This window comes from Festucalex cinctus, chromosome 1 (genome assembly GCF_051991245.1).
Source record: "Festucalex cinctus isolate MCC-2025b chromosome 1, RoL_Fcin_1.0, whole genome shotgun sequence".
Classification (NCBI taxonomy): domain Eukaryota; kingdom Metazoa; phylum Chordata; class Actinopteri; order Syngnathiformes; family Syngnathidae; genus Festucalex; species Festucalex cinctus.
This window is the reverse complement of record NC_135411.1, coordinates 43,269,318-43,291,642: the sequence shown is the minus strand read 5'-3', so window position 1 is coordinate 43,291,642 and position 22,325 is coordinate 43,269,318. Positions and strand designations below refer to the sequence as shown.

Sequence of the window (22,325 nt, the reverse complement as noted above, 5' to 3'; positions counted from 1 at the left end):
ACAGAGTAACTCGAGGACGAAAACAGATTCTATGACTTTACCAAAACTTGAAAACGCGGAGAACACTTGGACACACTGGTGAGCAAATAATAATCCGACGACGTGCTGTGCTCCTCGGAGTCCTTTTAAAGCCTTGATTGTCAATGCGCTGCAGGTGCGGAGCTGGGGAACGCCCCCCTTGTTGCAGGCACTGGAACACACACAAGCACAACAGGCTGAGAACCGAACCATGACAGTACCCCCCCCTTAACGGACGCCCCTTGGCGGACCACCTGGCTTATCTGGATGAGCAGCATGGAAAGTGTCGAGCAAAGACGGGTCAAGGATCCAGGAGCGGGGGACCCATTGCCGCTCCTCTGGTCCGTAACCTTCCCAGTCGACCAGGTACTGGAAGCCTAGAGTCCAAGATTTCTTTGACCGTGTCGACAGGATCCCCATCGACCACTCGGGGAGGAGGCGGAGCGGGTGCAGGCGGGTTCAGCGGGCTGGGAGTCTCTGGCTTGAGGAGGGAAACGTGGAATACTGGATGCACCTTGAGTGAAGGCGGAAGACGGAGTTTCACAGTTACTGGGTTGATGACGGTGAGTATTTCGAATGGTCCAATGTAGCGCGGACCCAACTTCTTCGAGCAACCAGCCAGACGCATGTCCCGGGATGAGAGCCAGACCTTGTCTCCTGGCTGGTAAGTGGGCTCCGGACGCCGCCGACGGTCCGCAATCTCCTTATTGCGGGCCGCTGAGCGGGATAGCGCCGCTCGGGTCTCCCGCCATACCTTGTGGGCCCGCCGGAGGTGATGTTGGATGGTGGGCAGTTCGACGGGACCTTCTTGTGAAGGGAACAGAGGTGGCTGGTAGCCGTACGCCGCCTTGAAGGGTGAGAGACCTGTCGCAGAGGACGGCAGAGTGTTCGTGGCGTACTCGATCCAGGAGAGGTGCGAAGACCAGGATTCCGGGTTGTGCAGGCAAACACATCGTAGAGCAGCTTCAAGGTCCTGGTTGGCCCTCTCCGTCTGGCCGTTGGTTTGGGGATGATATCCAGAGGACAAACTGACTGTGGCGCCCAACAGCTTACAGAATTTCCTCCAGACCTGGGAGACGAATTGAGGACCCCGGTCGGACACCAAGTCCACCGGAATGCCGTGAAGACGGAAGACATGACAGACGAGGAGTTGAGCAGTCTCCCAGGATGATGGCAGTTTGGAGAGGGCAACAAAGTGAGTCAGCTTCGAAAACCGGTCAACCACTGTCATGATGACCGTGTTTCCCCTTGACCGGGGGAGGCCGGTGATGAAGTCTAATGAGATGTGTGACCAAGGCCGCGCCGGGATGGGTAGCGGCCTTAACAGTCCCATCGGCGGCTGGTGGGAAGCGGTACATGCCTTGACGAATTCCGTGACGTCCTTTTTCATGTCGGCCCACCAAAACCGCTGGCCGATCAGGGCAAGAGTCCGGTTGATCCCTGGGTGACATGCCACTCGTGAGGTGTGCCCCCACCGTAGGACCTCAGCCCGCACCGGGTCAGGAACAAACAGTTTCTCTGCCGGGCACTCCTCCGGCACAGCGAGCCCTTCCTGGGCTTCAGTGACTCGCTTCTCGACCTCCCATCGAACTGCCCCCACGAAACAATGTGAGGGTAGGACCGGTTCAGTTCCTGCCTCCGGCGTGGCCGCATCGTGGATCCGGGACAAAGCGTCTGGCTTCTGGTTCCGGGATCCCTGGCGGTAGTCCACGACAAAGTTGAACCTTGTGAACAGTAAGGCCCAACGTGCTTGCCGCGAGTTAAGTCTTTTGGCTGACCGAAGGTATGCCAGGTTCTTGTGGTCCGTCAGCACCCTAAAGGGTTCCTTGGCGCCCTCCAGCCAGTGTCGCCATTCTTGTAGAGCCAAGACGATTGCCAGAAGTTCCCTATTCCCGACGTCGTAGTTCGCCTCTGCTGGACTCAGTCGCCGGGAGAAGAAGGCGCAGGGATGGAGCTTCCCGTCTTCTGGCGACCGCTGGGACAGGACCGCCCCCACTCCTGAATCCGACGCGTCAACCTCGACCACAAAAGACAGATCGGTATTAGCGTGGATGAGCACTGGCGGGTTTACAAACTGCTGTTTCAATTTCAAAAATGCATCTTCAGCAACAGGTGACCACCTAAAGGGTACTTTACTCGACGTCAGTTTAGTAAGGGGGGCAGCCCGTAAGCTATAATCTTTGATAAAGCGACGATAAAAATTAGCGAATCCCAAAAATCGTTGTAGCTGTTTACGGGTTTTGGGGGTCGGCCACTCGACCACGGCTTGAGTTTTTACCGGATCCGCCCGCAGTTGCCCTCCCTCGATAATGAAACCCAGGAACTGCACAGACTTGGCGTGGAACTCGCACTTCTCTGCCTTCACGTAGAGCCGGTTTTCTAATAGGCGCTGGAGGACCAGGCGGACATGTTGCCTATGCTCATGAATATCGCGTGAGAAGATCAGGATATCATCGAGGTAAACAAAGCAAAAAGTGTTCAACATGTCCCTAAGGACATCATTAATTAGACATTGGAATACTGCTGGGGCGTTTGTCAGACCAAAGGGCATAACACAATATTCAAAGTGTCCGAGTGACGTCTTAAAAGCAGTCTTCCACTCGTCCCCTTCCCGTATTCTCACCAAATGATAGGCGCTTCGCAGGTCTAGCTTAGAAAAAATTCGGGCCGATTGCAACGGAGCAAATGCTGAGTCAAGCAAGGGAAGGGGATATTTATTCTTAATAGTGATATCGTTTAGACCACGATAGTCGACGCAAGGACGGAGTGTCTTATCTTTTTTCTCGATAAAGAAAAAACCAGCTCCTACGGGAGACTTGGACGGGCGTATCTGACCAGACGCTAGCGACTCAGTAATATACTCCCGTAAGGCGTCTTGCTCCGGCTGGGACACCTGATATAACCGTGAACCCGGCAATGGTGCACCGGGAATCAGGTCAATCGCACAATCATACGGACGATGGGGCGGCAATGCTCGTGCACGATCTTTACTAAAGACCTTGCTTAAGTCATGATACTCCTCGGGAAAGTTATCTAGACATACCGATTCTGGAGTTAAACTAGCTGGCACCGATGTTGCCCCTCCTGCCGACTTCAAACAGTGGGCATGGCAGAAGGGACTCCAGTTCTCTAACGCCGGCTTTTCCCAATCGATATCTGGATTATGCGTTCTAAGCCATGGTAGGCCCAACACTAGGGGCGCAGAACGGGACGGCATAATAAAAAACCTCCTTCTCTCTTCGTGATTTCCCGAGAGTCTCAAGTTGAGAGGGCCGGTAGACAGTCGTACCTCCGCCAGCAGGCGCCCGTTGAGGTCGAAAACCTTTTTGACCTTTTCTAAGGTCTCTACCGGGCTTCCTAATGCGTCTACAACACACGGGTCAATAAAACAATCATCTGCCCCTGAATCGATTAACGCACTTACCCTAACACTCAACCCGTATCCCGACAGCTCCCCCGACAATTCTAGCCGTTTATCACTGAGTGAAGACCCCGACGGCGGGCATGGTTCGGTTCCCCCCGGTTCATGCTTACCCTGGTCTGCTTCCTGCTCGGACTTCAGGGGCTGATCGGCCCGGCCCCCCAGTCGAGCGGTCGGTCGCGTCTTGCGGGAAGGTCGCGCTGGGCACGACGCCACTCGATGCCCCGGTTGACCGCAGTACATGCAGGCACCAGCGAGCCACCGGCGACGACGCTCCTCTGGGTGCAGGCGTCCACCACCCATTTGCATGGGCTCCCCTCCATTGTCCGGAGGTCCAGGAAGGGTGCGTGCTTCGGCGACGTCGTTGAGGGAGAGTCTGGACATGTCCTCGGTTACGGCTGCTCCACGCCGCTCAACGGCACGTTCTCGGCCCCGTTCCCGTATCCGATTATCCAAACGGATCGTAAGTTCAATGAGTCCCTCTAAAGAGCTCGTGTCGTCGCGGACTGCCAGTTCATCCTTGAGTTGTGTATTCAGTCCCCGACGAAAGACACTCCGCAACGCACAGTCTCCAAACCCGCTCTCGGCGGCCAGAATACGAAACTCGATGGAATAATCAGCGACCGATCTCTCCCCCTGTACTAAATCTAGCAACCGACCCCCGGCATCTATCCCCCTAACCGGATGATCGAATACGCGTTGAAATTCACCCACAAAATTTGGGAAAGAGGACCGAAGGTCTGGTCGCGCGTTGCTCACCACCATAGCCCAGGTAGCGGCTTGACCAGTCAGGAGGCTCATAACGAACGCTACTTTGGACTGATCTCGAGCGTAAGTAAATGGTTGCTGGTCAAAAATGAGTGAACACTCATGTAAAAACTGACCGCAACCTCCAGGATGTCCATCGTAGCGTGACGGGTGGGGCAAAACGGGTTCTCTATGCGTAACCGGGAGCGCCGAAATGGCAGTGTCCGAACGCGGAAGTTCCGGGTTCTGCACTCCGCGGGAACTGAGGTGCTCGAGCCTCCCGAACATCTCCTCACAACGATGAGCAAGCCTGCCCACCACCTCTTGAAGACCGGCCAAGGTGGTCTCGGTTTGCCCAACCCGTTGTCCCTGACTGGCCAACGCCCGTCTCACCCTTTCTGAGTCTGCGGGATCCATGGTCGGATTATTCTGACACGACTCGGCTGAGTCGAAGAAAAACGGATCCCAAAAAGGCAGGCTCAGAGAAGGAAAACAATCACGGTTTATTCCTTTGATCAACCGAAGAAGCAAATCTTGCTCGCAGGCAAGATAACGCGGATCACAACAATCACTTGCACACAGCAAGGAACCCGAAGGAAACAGAAAACACTTGCAAAAGGCAAGGAACACGAATTTAACAAAAAACACTTGCAAAAGGCAAGGAGCACGAATGTAATACATAACACTTGCAACCGGCAAGGAACGCGAATGTAACAAAAAAACACTTGCAAAAGGCAAGGACAGAATAACAAACACAAAACACTTGCACCCGGCAAGGACTACTCGAAATGGAATGCGGAAACAATCAAAAAGGCGGAATAAACAACAGAAAGCGACGCGGATATACACACGTGAATACAGAGTAACTCGAGGACGAAAACAGATTCTATGACTTTACCAAAACTTGAAAACGCGGAGAACACTTGGACACACTGGTGAGCAAATAATAATCCGACGACGTGCTGTGCTCCTCGGAGTCCTTTTAAAGCCTTGATTGTCAATGCGCTGCAGGTGCGGAGCTGGGGAACGCCCCCCTTGTTGCAGGCACTGGAACACACACAAGCACAACAGGCTGAGAACCGAACCATGACACATTACTTATCCGAATAATCATGCTCTACAATTAGTACTTATATATTAACGTATTTAGGTTCATTTACCAAACAAATAATCAATTGTCATCACACATACTATGTTTTTACCTACTGTACACAAATTACATACACACTCAAGTGTGTATAAAATCTGTTTAAATTGAACTGATTATAACCCTCAAGGGAAATTCATCTTCAACTCAGCTGTAGGTTTTGTGTTTCACACCATATGCAGAACCAGACTAGGAGAACTTCATTGTGATGGAGGCACACACACAGCACTCCACCACTGGTCGGTGGGGATGATGACTTGCTCAAGAAGACCTTGACAGTAGCCAGTATGTAGACTAGCATCTCTCCAATAAACAGTTGGCATATATATTTATATATATATATATATATATATATATATATATATATATATATATATTTATTTATTTATTTTTAAACATTATTGGCCGCAGCAGATATGAGATATGGTTTCATCATGCCAATTCAGCAAGTCATAGGGTTCACATAATTTTTCCACCCTGCATAATCTTTACCTGTGTTGAAAACATGATTCTGTGGTAACAGTTTAGCATTCTCTTTGTCTACTGTTGTGTCTGAAGATGGTCATATCTTATTTGAACCATACAGAAATTCTGGTAATTTAAAAGGCTTCATATACTTTTTTGCCAAAAAACAAACAAACAAAAAACTGTTTATTGGTAACACAGTAAATCCCCTTGACGATATTTTTTCACTGTAATAAATCACTACAACCTTGAGCCCTTGAGTTCAGTCAACTTTTCAGTAAATCACAACTTTACCTGAAATAGTATGCAACGGAATATTGACCTTTTATTTTCACCTACTTATTTACTTTAACAGGATGAAAAAAAATGGTGTCTACATTTGTAGTCAGTTGTATGTATTTAAAAAAATAACAAATCAAATCAAATCTTACTGTGGTTGTAGCATTTTACTTTTTACCTGATGATTGAAATTCCCAGTCACTGCTGGTGTAACAGTTCACTCACCTAATTTATGTGTATAAAGAATGGGTTCAATTCCCACTCATTGGCCTCAACGTGTATGTATACTGTGATGTGACCAGACCTCACTTTAATCCACTCTTCAACCAAAGTCAGCTGGGATAGGCTAATGCTCCCCATGACCCTGAACAGGATACACAATATTGTCATGGCCTGGGCCGCATGCGCCAGAGTTCATGACCAGTTCACGACCTGTTATGTGCCTTTTATGCGTCTGTTTAGGTACTGTTGAAACAAGTGTCTGTTTACAAAACGTGCTGTTCGTAATGTCAACCTTTAATCCTTTGGGTGATGTCGGGGACCGATGTGATGATGTTCTCTAGTCCTTTATGATCCACTCTGTAGGTGCAATCAGAGAATTGTGTGTCGTTTGCCGGATTATTATTTCCTGTCCAACTGTTTCTGTGTACCGCTCTCTTAGTTTCTGCTTCTCGATGTGAATAAATAGATAAAACCTTATTCGTGTCTGCGCCTTGGGATCCAACCTCTCAGCACACAACAGAATAATCCGGCCACATGTATCCCGCAGACGGAAATAAGATGTGCCATGCCTTGGACTCCCAAGGCCGATTGCTTGGACGTCAGGATCTGGCCTTGACTGGTCTGAGAGATGCGCTAAAGATTTTAGCCAACCAGTAGGCCTGTCCTAGCACTGATCCCCAATGCTGATGCATCGGACTCCGGGATGGGACCAGCCCTCTCGCAGCGCTCCCAGACTGACCGGGGGCTTCACCCCTGCCTCAGCTTCAAGTCACGTCAAGTCAAGTCACGTCACGTCACGTCACGTCACGTCACGTCACGTCACGTCACGTCACGTCACGTCACGTCACGTCACGTCAAGTCCATCTTTATCAAGTTCAAGTTCCCTCCTCGCGGCAGTGGTGCTGCCGTCTCAAGTTCTCTCGCTCAAATCCCGGCGGCGCCCGGCCAGCGGCCGCCTCTCTTGCTCAAGTGCAAAAACCTCATCTACCGCAGCTTCAAGTCAAGTCCTTTCCTCGCCGCAGAGGTGCCGCCATCTCAAGTTTACTCCTCGCGGCTACTCTCCAGTTCCGGCGGCGCTCGACCAGCATCCGTCCCCCCCGCCCGCTCCAGTTCCAGGCGCTCGGAGGCGTCCGGACAGCGGTCACCTCTCTCCTGCTTCTGTTCCGGCGGCGCTTAGCCAGCGTCCGCCCTCCGCTCCAGTTCCAAACGACGGCGTCCGGACCAGCGGTCTTCTCTTCCCCGCTCCTGTCCCGGGCGCTCGGAGGCGTCTGGGCCAGGGGTCATCTCTCCCTTGCTCCTGTTCCGATGGTGCACGCCCTGTAGCCGTCCTCTGCTCCACGTCTGGCGGCGCAGGGTCTGCGGCCGCCTTCACCCTTCGTCTGGCGTCCTGGACGCCCTGACTCGGGTTTTGTACGAGTTACGTTATGCTTGTCATGTACGGGTTCTGTTATGCTTACTTTTGTGACTAGAGTCAGGTTATGCTTAAACCTAGAGGACCGCCAATGGCGTTCGGCAGCGGTCCTCTCTTCTCCACGTCTTCCCTGTGGTCGGCGGCGCGGACGACGGCGGTTCGACCAGCGGCTTCCGGCAACGCTCAACCAGCGTGCGCTCCCCGCTAGAGTTTTCAGTCGACATCTTAAGTTCTGCGACCGTCTTATTGTCATCGGCTTGTGTACGCGTAATGATACGCTTAATTTTTGTGATTTAGGTCATGTGTGTTATTTTCTTACCTGGGATCAGGTATACGTCTATACCAGTGAGTTGCGCTGCAGTCACTTTTGCAATTATTTTTTTTTCCTTTCTTTCTCAAAGAAAGAATATGAAACTGAGATGGAGTGATATCTAAATTATGGCTATGACTCCATAATCATTTTTATAGCACACAGGAAATGCATGCAAACATGTCAGAGCAAAGAGTGATGGGACAAAAATGTCCATGTAATTACATCTTCTTATAAAAAGAACACAAAAAAAAAGAATTATAATCTGTTGTGTGGGTCAATTTGACTCAAAAATTAATTGGCGCGTTGTCTCAAATGTTGCTTTTACATCGCAAACACGTCCTAGCTATGTCGCAAATTGACAGGGGCGACAACCTCGTATCTTGCAAATTAAAAATTTGCATTCGGCAATGTTCGTAACTTAGCGGGAGAGGGGCTTTAGCACCGCCAGGTTTCTCCTCAGACTTACAGAAGCTCAGAGATGCCCCTATACTGATCTGGTCGGACATGTCTCAAGACACCATCCATTGTCTCATTTGGAGCATGTCACGACGTTGTCAATAATGCATACAAGCATGCGGGGGCCACACAAGTTATTGAGTAGCATTTTGAGTTTCACAAATAAATTTTTGGAAAAATGGACAAGCTGGCCATATCAGTGTTTCACTCTGATTTTGGGGTGTCTATACAATTAAGCCTTCTGCAGAAAACTTGTATTTATATGAAAAGATTTGGTATCCTTTTGGTCCTAATACATTGTCCTGTCGTTATTTGTATAGATATCAAACATACGTTTTTCACATTGTGATCAGAGGTGTTCCTTTTAAAGTTCTCCTTTATTTTTTTTGAGCAGTGTATATATACACACACACAATGAAGATGCCAGTTTCTCTAATGCAACTGTTGGCAGATAACTTCCAACAGAAAAACTGGATCAGCTCCTCAATTCATGGTGTTTCTCAATGCCAAGCTTCACTATCGGCAAGTTATCTGAAGCAGATTTCTTTTTTTCTTTTTTTTGTCTTTTTGTTCTACATGTTTATATTTTGTTGTGTTTTGGAGTGTTTCTGTGTTTAAATTAGTTTAGTCTTAGAGTTTTTTTTTTCATTGAATATTTTTTTGTAACATTACATACAGGAAATATCGAAAGGAAACATTTTTTGTTAACATTCATATGCATAATTTTTTCACATAATTTTGGTAATAAATTAAGCAACAAAAAAAGTCTGAAGATTTGAAAGATATGTCTCTTTTTAGCGAGCCAAGGCAAAAGAGCTGTAATTCTCCTCGAAGCGGCTTCTATACAAGGCCCTCACACTGTCGACATGAAGAGAGATTATGAACTTGGGATGTTTGCAAAGTGAAGTGCAGTCAAATTAATCATTGTGTCAGACAATGAGAGCAGAACACCCCAGGGCTAAAAGGGAGACGAGGCCTTTCAGCAAGAAGAAGAATATGCTGCAGTACTTTGTGTTTTGGGCTTGTTCATTTTAACCAAGAGATGGGAGGTCCAGGCCGGCAATAGCAAGGTTATGTCGTGGCGTGCTCTCTCTGTGCCAGGGATTCGATGTATCGTTCCAGAGTGCTACTTCCCATAAGAGGGGATAAATGGATGTAGCTGAAGGTACAACAATGCCAGAATATCACACAGTGTGGCTTATACATCAATTTCTTCGGTCATGTTAGACTCTCACCAAATGTTGCATTTTCATAACGCCATTATCATGTTGAGGACTTGTTACTGGCCTACATAGCTTTTGTCACACTTAATTTCCAATTCATCGTTTTAATGCTCGTGTGAATGTGTTCATTTTTGCCACTTTCTTTCTTTTTTTCTCAAGATGTGTTCCTTCAATTCTTTCCCGCACACTCTTTTCAAACCCTCTGCCTGCTAGTCTACACACACATCTGGCTGCAGCATATAGGTCTCAGTTATGAACAATATCGAGACACCTTCTGGGTGTGCAACGGCACATGTTGAGGGCAGTCAGAGTGATATATGGCTGTAATCCCACAACTGTAGCCACACACCGTAGCTGCGAGAGATGAGCTGATTTATATTCGAGCACTGCGCTTATGGTCTGGTATAAATGATGATAATCTTGAAGTACAGGATATGTATGAGGGGTCGTGGCTCTTAGTGGAACAAACGGGGCCTGCCGCCTGAATAACTCCAGCTTCACAACCTTTTATTAAAAACCTCTGTAAGTGACATTTGTGCCAAGAGAGAACTGGGAGATTAAAATTTAATTCTTGGATGAGCTCATTAACACGCAATCTCCCTCACATCATGTTATATCTATAACACTTGGAAACAATTTGAAAATCCCTCCAGATAGGCAACATTTAACTGATTAGTTGTAGTCAGTCGAGCTGATTACGATTGGATTTATCTATAGCTGCGTGGCAACTTGTTTGTGCATTCACACTTGAGACAGTGCCGTGAGAGGTGGTAAATGCACTGCTTTTTATATAGCGGTCAGTACTATTAATATCTGCAAACAGAAAGCTAGGATAGTAGCAATTAACAAGATTAGTGCTAGTTTTTTTCTTAACATTGTAACCATGGACATACCATTGTAAGGTATATATTTTTTGCTTTTTTTTTTTTTTTTTTTTTTTAAGTTTTCAAAGCTTGTAACTAGGGCCCGACCGATATGCATTCTTTGAGGCCGATGTCGATACCTCTTATTGGCAGAGGAAAATACCGATTACCGATTAATCTGCCTATTATTTAAAAATATATCAACTGGATAAATATATCATAATTATTATTTAAATATAATCTTATATTTATTTATGGATTATAAATATATTATTATTATTATTATTATTAAAAATAGTTACAATAAGTGTTCACTATTCCTCAGTGTCCTGTGAGCGTAACCAGAATAGCATACTCTACATACTTGCTAGTTGCTAATGCTAAAGCAAGCAAAATGGTGCATTCAGGGTACTTTCACAGCGTTGGAAACTTCGGTATTCTTCGATAACGTTTTAAGGGGAAAAATAATTGACCATTTGGCCCAATTGGCCGATTGTTTTGGCCAATGTTTGAAGGCCAATAATTGGCTGATTATAATTGGCGGCTGATTATAATCGGCGGCTGATTAATCGGTCTGGCCCTACTTGTAACCATTCCTGCTCATTATTTTATTTCCATAGACATTTATTTCATATTTTTAAGCAAATGGGGACCCTATAACTAAAAAACTTGATGTGGACAAAACCGACAAAAAGTGAAATGTGTCTTTATAACATACAGTCCATGAGTTACACAGTGGTACACAGTGGACATCCATGCTGTGTGTGGCTTCATATTCGTAGCTGCAATTAAGATGAACATTGTTTGAGATGTTACAATCTTGAGTATAATGTTACTTAATTCTAAGCTTGAACCCTTGTAAAGGATTGCATCCTTGTAAATGATCCTGCTCACTTCCTGAGCAACCTTGTCATTCTAATTTAATCAGTGTGTCCAAGATGCACATTCCAAGTGTTCCCATTAAGCAGTTACAGGCTAGAAAAGACTGAGTGAGTGACATGCAATTCTGCTCATCTTGAGGGCAAAATCTTCCTACACTGACAGCACATTGCAGAATGGAGGTGGTCCAGCCATGCCAGGCTCGCGAAAGTAAATAGGAGCAGTTCATCTGTGATTCAGGGGAAAACCACCTTGTACCTAAGTTTTTGTTTTCTGGTGTCCAACAATACTTTTACAGTGGCAATGCATATTTCATAAACATATTAATACAACGTACACAAACCAAACAATTGATAGTCCGACTGTGCTTAATCCAGCCCTGCTTAGGCTAAGGCCTCCAGCATTAAAAAGAAGAGTTACCATGTTGTCATTTCTTTTGTGCTCGATTGGCAAATGTATACGAATTTGAAGCAGTGAATCTGAAATGTGCACGTTATCTAAAATACGGTTTAAAAATATCACTTTTTTTTTTTTTTTATCACGCGGATGCTGACTTCCACTTTAATGCCGAACAACCTACATTCTGCTATGTCCCTTTTTCCTCTCTCTATCTAAATATTGACATTCCCTGTGCATTTCATTTGAGGGTGAGCTGCAGTGTATGCCTTTATTTGATCTCCAACCAATGAATTTAACATGCTTCTCGCTCTTCCCATCTAATCTACATGGGTGCATATTTCTCTCCAATTCTTCAGGTAAATAAACAAGACTGAGATATAAGGCTTCCCTTTGATCTAACACTGAGCTGTCACATCCAATACACCGTGCAGATTTCACTTTTACTAAAGTAGTGAAGTAACCTGGCAATGCTTTAATCTTATACTTTGTATGACATCCATAATAATACAATTTGTGTATTATGTATCATTGCAGGCATGGTGAACTATAGTGAAGTGTCGGGCTACCCCCTTGTGCAGCGTTGGAGTCTGCGCTCTGTGCTCTACCATGTCAAACTCAATCAGTGGGTTTTATCTCAAGGTAAATCACTCAACTTTTGATTACTGTAATTTGTTTTTAAAAAAAAATCATCTAAAATGATAGCTGAGCTGTGATTCTCTGAGGGAAATGTGTCAAATATGTTGACAAATATTTGTCATGTGACACATCAAGGTTAGCATCTCATGATAATGGGTTTTATTTGGTAAACTGACCTATGTCATAGGCACCAAGTTAGCATGCAAGTGGAGAGTTGAAAAAATGAGGGAAAACAAAAGATGAGAGATAACTTCTTTTAGGGGGATAATCATAGCACTTTTTTTTTAAACCCACAGCTCTATAGGATGTCTTTAATGTCTGTTTATTTGACTTAGTATACTGTTTTACACAATACTCACAAAAAGGTAGGGTAGAAAAATTCACAACAGTAGCTTTATTTCAAAGACTAGCGTACGGGCACAGGCACAACTTCGTTTTACAAGATAAAACGATTTTTAGCCTGAGACCAGCTAAAAGCAGGTCTAAGTTGTGGCACAGGTAACACAATGTTGGTGTATTTGATCAAGATCAGGGTCGTATTTCATTCATAAATCTGACAAAGTTTGCATCGAGCCTTCTGCATCATTGTAGAAATATATTCATTGGAGGCAATAGTATATTTTGCATGATATTATCATCATCTTTATTATATTTATTAAAACACCCCTCTGGTGTCTGTCACACATCGGAAAGATGTGAGTGGATGTCAGAGTTTACAAATGCTAATTTCACAGTGGCGATCCGATCACCCTGGCCAGCTTTCTATTTCTATAATCCACCAGTGGCGTTATGCAGTTCCATGTACAGTACAGGCCAAAAGTTTGGACACACTTTCTTATTCAATGCATTTGCTTTATTCTCATGACTGGTTACTTTGTAGATTTTTACTGAAGGCATCAAAACTATGTATGAACTGATGTGGAGTTATGTACTCAACAAAAAAAAAAAAAAGTGAAATAACTGAAAACATGTTTTATTTTGTAGATTCTTCAAAATAGCCAACATAAGCTCTAGTTGCTTTTTGCATGCTCTTGTCATTCTTACTTCTGGGAATTCTTTAAAGATTGTTGGAAAACCCTTTCAGGTGACAGACTACTTTTTGAAGCTCATCGAGAGAATGCCAAGAATGTGCAAAAAAAGTAATCAAAGAAAAGGGTGGCTATTTATTTTTGTACTTATTTATTTTCAACTTTTTTTTTGTGAAGCACATAACTCCACAAGTGCTTCGTTAGCTGTCATAGTTGTCGTCATAAGTTTGATGCCCTCAGTGAGAATCTACAATGTACATAGTCATAAAAATAAAGCAAATGTATTGAATGAGGTGTGTCCAAACTTTTGGCCTGTACTGTATACGTGCTTTGCACGCTTTGATCTTCTGCATGGATTGCAGCGAGTCTATTTCTGCTTCTGCATCGTACACTGTCAGTTGCGTGCACCTCCCCTTCGCTGAATTTAAAAGGCATGAGAGAGCTGCTTTCATTGGCCAAGAAGTGAGTTGACTGTTTGCTCTCACTACAGTACAAATGCCGCTTTCTAACTGAAAATACCAACAAAAAGAAAATTCCATCCTTGTGGGCAGTTCTGGACTGGAATTTGTGCTAGACTTGCACTGGGAATAAAAAGAGGGCCCATTAATCCATTAATTGACTCATACATTTTCCAAGAACGTCCACTTGTATACCTTTCTGCAAGTCTCTCTGTATCTGTTGCAACATGCTAATGGAAATATGCTCACTGGCCAACAGTGTTGCCGGTAACGCGTTACTTAGTAACGCGTTACTCAAAAAAGTTGCTTTCTAAAGTAACTAATAGTCTAACGCGTTACTTTATTCTACAAAGTAGTCTGATTAAAGTTACTGTCCAGAGAATCAATGCGTTACTCCACATTTTCATGAAGAAGGCAAACTATCTCACTGTTGTAACAGTCACAAACAACTACTGCTAACTACGAAGATGAGGCAGAAGTCATTGATCACCACACTGAATTCAGCCATGGTCTGGTCATGAATGGTTTGCACATTCAAAACAAAAGTGATGATACTTTTACTACTAGTTTTATTAACCAACAGGCACACAACACAACAAAAAAAGTGTGCATTATGGACCATAAAAGTGGTAAAAAAAATAATTTATTTCCATCCTCAACTGGTCCGTGAAGCATTATGGGATGAGGTCGTCTCCGCCCTCTCGCCAGGGGGAGTGACGTCAGACAAGTTACGTTTTCAGTAGGGGTGGAACAAAAAAACGATTCGACCGAACCATCGTTCGTCAAGGGGAGCTAAACGACCGTATCGGTTGCGAGTGAGGCTTTATGGTTTTCATAACAATAGCAAGAGTTCTGCGCCGTGCTCTACTTGTTTTGTTTACATTTCAGTAGCATCACCATTCAAGCTACTTCCGTGTTTCCGTGCTCGCGACACGGCGCGCGCGCGCGCAACGAGTGACAACATACAAATGGAGACAGTTAGCAGAAGCAGGTGCCGTACATCTCGGTATTTCCCATGGCTATCGAGTCCTCTCGGTGCACTTGTATGTCCCGGGCCGGCGTTGGTACTGCGCGCGAGCCAAAAAGAATAACTCCCGTGACGATCCAATGCATGGATTCAAACGACACAGGTATGTCCCACAGCCAACACACCAGCTATGCTAAAAGCACACTGCAAGTATCTCATTTCTCAGTTTGTGGCTCCCTGTCAATGTCTACAACTAGCATGAGCAGCAGATAGGAGAACTGAGACATGCCCGCGATTACGACAGCCCAAAAAACAAAATATAAACAGTAGTGATTCTGTGGTCATCATCGTGTCTCAGATTAAAAAAACAAAAAAAGATGTCATACATTAACCAAAAATGAAAGTGATGACAAAAGAAAAAACAATTGTTAAATACAAATATTGTTGATTAAAAAGGGAAATGAACTTTTGGAAATATTTTTGCATATATTAAGTGGTTAAAATGTGTTTGATAGATTTATTGTTCCATAAGGTGGCTTCATATTTCTTTTGGCTGGACGGTAGGTTTATTTCATGTCTTAAATTTATGTTTCTGAAATACTTCACAATGTGCAAATATTCTGTTTAATTGTGTTGGTGTCTGTCTAAAGGTTAAATATTTATATTTAACATTAAATTATCAACCTTTTGTTTTCCTGATCCTTATTTTGAAGAGAAAAACAAACAAACCAAAAAACAATTATAACTGTCAATAACTACTAATAAATATTTAAACTGATACATGTGTACACACTGGAATAGCGGAACAAACAAACAATAGAGGAATTTAGGGGATTTTCATTTTCAACCTGGATAGATTTTTATTTTTTGTTTTATAAAAATATTTACGTTACAAGAAGTCAAGAGAGACTGACTATTTTGTTTTTCATAAAAAAAAACTTTATTTTCATGTTAAAAATGCACTTTCAATAAAGTATTTGGAACTCCGTTTCTACTGCATTATTTTTATGTTGAGATGGTGTTATCGGCAGCTGCTGAAAGTAACTAAAAAAGTAACTTTTAATCTAATTTAGTTACTTTTAAAATCAAGTAATCAGTAACGCAATTTAGTTACTTTTAAAACCAAGTAATCAGTAAAGTAACTAAGTTACTTTTTCAAGGTAACTGTGGCAACACTGCTGGCCAATGAGTATATCTTGTTAGAAAAGTCCCAATAGCAAGGTTCTTGTGATCATTTGTTCAGTGTAGTCTTCATTTCATTATGTCAATATTTTTTATTGAAGAGAAGTGTTTAAACACCAAGATGCCTTTTATCAAGACCATTATGGGGGCTCACACTCCACACTTTGTAAATTATGATTTCTACTTTTTTCATTGACTGCAATTTGCAAACAAAATGTATGCCATTGATGGACTAGCAAATGCTTACCTTAGCATTAGCTAATAGCTAATGAGCACCTGTTAGAGCTAAGATCTGTTAAATCCTGTAATGTGTTGAGCACATGATGGCACTGCACCACAAGTGTCCCTTGAAGGCAGTTGTGCAATTACGTGAAGAAGAAGAAGAAGAAAAAAAAAAGAAGTTGTCCAATTTGGCTCGTTTCCACCAAATTAAACTATTGACTGATTGTGGCTTTGCTGTTTAGTGGAGTGCCTTGAGGAGAACAGCAATAAGTGAAATGGGTCCTTTATGAGGAAGGCAGTGTATTGCTAGCAAGGCACCAAGGTGGTATTCAGGCATACCCTGCGTCCATGGGACATGGGATTACTGGCAATAATGATTTTAACACGCATTATTATCCATTTCAATTTGAGTTATACCACAACAATAAAACCACAATCTTTATATGTATGTTAGACCACAAAGCAATCGTTGTCTAGGTTAAAACAATTTTGAAAGACAGATTGATATCAATAGATTATACTCTTCATTTCAGATATATTTCATCAGTTCAGTTAAGCTTCAAGTAATGTTTATATTGATCTCCTGAGATGAGCAAATGTAAACATGTTTAGCGTGATAGTACTAGACAGAAACACAAGCACTGTGTACATGTGTACGTTTATATTTTCCATTCTACATGTCCCTCTAAGTGTTCCACCGAAAAGACTTTTCTCCTTGGTGAAGACAAAAAATCTGTCACTTGTTTTTATACTGTATATTGAGATGAATATATGGTTGGATACATGGGTGACTGGAAAAATGAGACGACCAAACAGACTGTATGTATATTATGTTATTTTTCTTGTGTTTTCACTGGCAACCTGTCATATTACAAAGCTTTGTTTCGGAGCAGCACCGATATATTGTGACAGTGTCTGCCTTGCACGCCTCTTAGGCTAAGGGAACTGTTGATAGGTATTTAGTCAAGCAATGTTTCGTCTAGACTGGCTCCTGGCGGCTGTTGTAGATTATACTGAGCATTGTCAGGAAGATTTTTTTTTTTTTCCAATGTATTTGCCTCACCACACACTAAATCATGTTTAATGGTAATGGAACTTTTGTTGAAATCTTGCATTTAGTCACTTTAGCTTGCTTAAATTTCCATTCCAGTAGGTGCTACTTGAATGCATTTACAGTGGTGATGCTGTTGCTTATACATTGTACCTCTGGGGGAACAGATAGTTTAGAAGTCACTCTCTGCCCTTCCTCTCTGTTTCTGCCATTTCCCTCTTCTGCTCGACGTATTTCAAAAGCCACCAGGGGGTAACGATTACAGGGGTTTTACATTTGAAAGTAAAGGGCCCATTGCTCAGCCACATACCGCTCTGTCTCTCACTTCAGTGGATGCCTAATTTAATTTTTGAGGGGAAATAAGAGCAGACGGTGTGTGTGAGTTGAGTTATTAACACCACATCTCTAGGAAATGATCATGATTAACAACTCTTGCCCTTTTGCTTTCCATTATTTGGTGCAGCTCTGTAAGGCTAATCACGTGGCAATATTGATCTCCTGATCAGTGTGTCACATTCAACATCCATCCATCCAATTTTTAGAACGCATGTCCTCATTAGTTTTACGGGTGGACTGGGCGCTAACCTATCTCAGGGAACACAAACAACTATTCACACACATTCACACCTGTAGGCAATTTACAATTTTAATTAACCTAACATGGATGTCTTTCCTCATACATGTGTGAGCTGGAGTACTAGGAGAAAAACTCCACAATTTTGAACCTAGTACCTCTGGACTGTGAGGCTAACCACTTTGTAGTACTTGCACATTTTTGCAATTCTCTGTATTATCATTCTCATTTTTAGAATAAGACTCTTTGGCTTCGATATTTATTTTATTTTTAATTTTTTTTTCTTTTAGAGCTCAGAATTGTTCATTCGGTAGTCTTACCGATTCAACGTCTTATCATCATTGCTCTTTTTTTTTTTTTTTTTTTGTGTGTGTGTGTGCGTGCGTTTGCGTGTGTGCGTTTGCGTGCGTGCGTTTGCGTGCGTGCGTGCGTGCGCGTGCGTGTGCGTGCAAATACGTATAAATTTATACTCATTAATTCACCTAAAGCCTTATAAATATCCCATTACCCTTCGCCTTAACCAGGTACTTCAGAATCTTGCCAGAGTCGTGAGGTTTAAATGGTCAGGAGACCAGAGAAAAGGTCAGAAAAAATAAAAAGAAAAGAAAGATAAATCAAAGTGAAATCCAGCACCGACCAAACACTTCCTGCCTTCCCCATGATTACAAAATCAAAGTCTTACGCCAACCCCGGAAGCCTCTAAATTCCAGCAAATTTAGCGAGATCTCAAGAGACCAGAGGAAAAACTAAAGAGAGGAAGGAGGGAAGGATCGATAAGGCAGAGTGAGATCCATAGAAGCCAGTACATCCAATCCATCAAAGTGAAATCCAGCACCAACAAAACCCCTCCTGCGTGGTTACAAAACCAGAGTCTTATGCCAACCCCAGAAGCCTCAAACTTCCAATAAATTGAGATCTCAAGTGACCAGAGGAAAAACTAAAGAGAGGAAGGAGGGAAGGATAGATAAAGCAAAGTGAGAACCACAGACACCAGCACCAACTGATTCAAGGGGCTGTGGGAGGGAGAGGCTACTTCTGTTGAGTTTCAGTAGATGCTGGTGCGACGGATCTGGCATGCATAAGGACCACCACCAAAGAAAGAAGCCGTCAACCGCGGTCCAGCAAAGCGAGCACCGCTCCCCCCCCCCCCCGAAATCCCCAGGCCGCGGCAGCACCAAGGCCACCCCCAAGCCACCCGAGCGGACACCGGTCGGCGAGCCGACCCAGACGCCCGGAACACCCCCGCCCCAGCCCCGGCCCACACCCCCGAGCCCAAGGCCGCAGAACGAGGCCCAGCGGGCCCCCACAGCGCCCCACCGGTCCCCAGCCCCCATCCCCCCACGACCCCCCCGCACCCCACCCAAACCCACCACCCACCACGACCCAGGCCCCACCACCCCCGGCCCCCAAACCCCCGAACACACCCCGACCCCCAACACCCAACCCCCCACCCACCCATACCTCCACCCCCCCAAACAAGCCCCCCCCCCCCCCCCCCCGACGACCGCCAACCCCCCCCCCCCCCCCCCGCGAACCCTTTGGCTTAGATATTGTGACTTGAGGTATACGTGTTTACTGCTGTGATCTTTTCACTCACCAAGCCCTTTCATTCCCTGTTTCTGCACTGTACGCACACGTAGACCGGTTGAAACCAGTTAAGACCAAGTACTGGTACACATACTTACATTTGTTTCGGACAGTCAGTACGTTTACATGCAGGCAATAATCCTTTTAAAACCTGAATATTGGATGGATGGATGGATGGATGGATGGATGGATGGATGGATGGATGGATGGATAGATAGATAGATAGATATGAAAATTACATTTATACTATTCTGTTGCACAAACATCACACAGCGAAGCCATTCAAGCAGAGATGTCAGTTATGAGGTGTACAAAGGGTGCTGTGTCTCTTCGCTGACTCCTGCCTTGGTCAAAGCCACATCAACAGAAGTCAGGAAACAGACGAGCATCTCGCCGAAACCTCGCAATGAATTGTATCCGCAGAGCGGTTCAACAACTGTGACCCTCCGGTTCCAAAGCACAAGTCTTCATGAATCAGATGCTGCCTCCCAATTACATAATCTTAAAATAAAATACATTTGGTGTTTATTACTAACAGCTGTGACTATGTAATCGGGAGACAATCGGAAGATAGTTTATACTTCTTCCTCCTCCTTGTCAAACATGTATGTCTACTAAAGACTGGTAGATGACTGACTTACTTGATATCTTTTGTTGTTTCATTAAGTTTTGCCTCTTGTTTGCTTCAATTGCTTTTTTTTATTATTAGTTTTTGCTGTTTACATGTTTTTGCTTCACAATTATATTCATTATTTTTAATTATTATTTTTATGTATGTTCAAAATAAAAAACAAAAAAAACGTGTTAAAACAACAACACCAATCTAAAATGATTAATTTTGTTAATATTTCATCAAACTATCTCTCATTTTCTTCCTAGCCTTCAGCTCAGCCATCCATTCACTGGACGGGGCAACACAGCGAGGCGACTTTGTATCCATCCTAAGAGAGTTCGGGAACCACTATGTGCAGGAAGCCATGTACGGGTTCCAAGAGTCCTGTACTATTTGGTACCCCAACAAACAGGTTCAGAGGCAACTGTGGCTCGAGTACCAGGACATCAGCAAAGGTAGGTTTGTATACACAATGTGCTTTGTGCATTTCTGACTGTGTATCATCAAGGAACACAAGCTGAATTCCTGCATTCATTCAAGCGGGGGTGGATTTTGACTGCCACTTTGTGTGAACTGGATTAAACTCCACAATGTTCAGTGTAATCTTACATGTTTTTATGTTAGCAAAGGATTCAATGAAATGTTGAAGCACCGGTACAGACTAGTACACTCTTCTGTGCCCTTTGTTTTTTAATAAGGAGAGGAATGAGGACTCGTGAATGGCTTTAGGTTCTGCGATTCTAGTTGGAGGGAGCAGCCATGGCGAAGGTTTTTCCCCCAAGATTTGTGTTTGGTCCGGATGGGAAGAGACATGAGGTTCACATTAGTGGAGAAGAGGGTGCATGTTGTGGAGGTGTCGATGGAGGAGCTCTGTCAAACAAGGTGGGCTCAGGTTTTGGAGGTGGATGATTGTTAAGTGGATTCTCTGAGAGATGGTGCACCAGTGGAACTTGCAAAAGATAAGGCTACGGTGATGTTAGGTACAAGTATGCATGAGTTGGGCTAATGGCAGATGTCTGGGTATGGGGATTCTACTTTTTTTAGTTGCAAGTGTAATAAATGGACATTGATCTAATTGTCTTTAAATAAGTGGTATACGTAATGTTTAGTACTGAATTCTCTTACAAAAGCTGCAAACCATACTTCTGTATCAAATTTATAACTGTATAGTCAAATTCCTACAGATATATTTCTACATGTATAGTATACAATATTTACATCTATACAAGTTCATATGATAAAAGTTAGTTTTTTTAGAAGCAATGTGAATATTAACACATTTTAATGGAGTAGAGTTTGTATGCAAAATAACGTCAAGTAATCAGGCTGACGTTTTTAGAGCATATTCATGAACAATTCATTTTCTATGATGTCTTGCCTGCCACGCCGCCTTAGTGACACGAGGCCTGTCAGATGTTGCCATCGTGCGCCGCAGTCATTTATGTCCACTTTTCCAAGGGCATTATTACTGTGCTGCTCTGTCTGCACCGACAGATGAAAAGTGTCACACTTCTCGCTCTCTCTCTTTTTGAACCATTTCTGATCGACCAAACAATTCACCGTGTAAAAATAAAAACACAATTTTCCTTTTTGGCCTTTTTTATTGGCTTTGTTTACGGTACTTTGACTTTAAGGTTTTATCAAATTCATGCTTGACTAAGTAGTTTTGGGAGTAGTCCCATGCTATTCTGAACCATAAATGAGCAAATTAAAGTCCAATGAAAATCATTCGTAATATATGATTGACACTGTAAAAAATGGCTCTATGTGGTAAAACTCGCAAAACGTTGTATTTTGATATTGATATAGTATCGAATGACACTTTTGTATCTGTGTACAAAGAAAGAAAATGGGCCATAGCAAGAATGCATCTTTTTTAAATTATTTGAAGTCGTGTCTCATCTTTGAGATAAAATCCATGTAACCTCTGCAGTGTCTTAACTTAAAGACATGGGCCTTGTATAGTCTGATTTACTTAGATCACTGCTTAGCTGTCGTCAGTATTGATTAGATGTTAAATAATTGGTAATGGTTCAAGCTCCCTATGCCCCACAAAAGAAATGTCAGTCATGGATGCCTGACCAGATTAATTATCACTTTAAACTGAATTTAAAACAGAATGACCTCCCTCCCAACTCTTATAGAATATATCGCAATAGAACAA

The 22,325-nt window shown here is 43.7% G+C and overlaps 1 protein-coding gene across 7 annotated transcripts in view; it reads left to right on the top strand.

The window, feature by feature from the left end:
• The window catches only part of astn1 (astrotactin 1), a 372,478-nt gene that overhangs the window by 186,588 nt on the left and 163,565 nt on the right, over positions 1-22,325 (top strand). For all 7 annotated transcript variants that reach the window (XM_077536498.1, XM_077536523.1, XM_077536516.1 and 4 more), the window contains exons 16-17: positions 12,378-12,482; positions 20,428-20,616. In XM_077536498.1, coding sequence (XP_077392624.1) covers positions 12,378-12,482; positions 20,428-20,616 — 294 coding nt within the window. The remainder of the gene's footprint in view (positions 1-12,377; positions 12,483-20,427; positions 20,617-22,325) is intronic.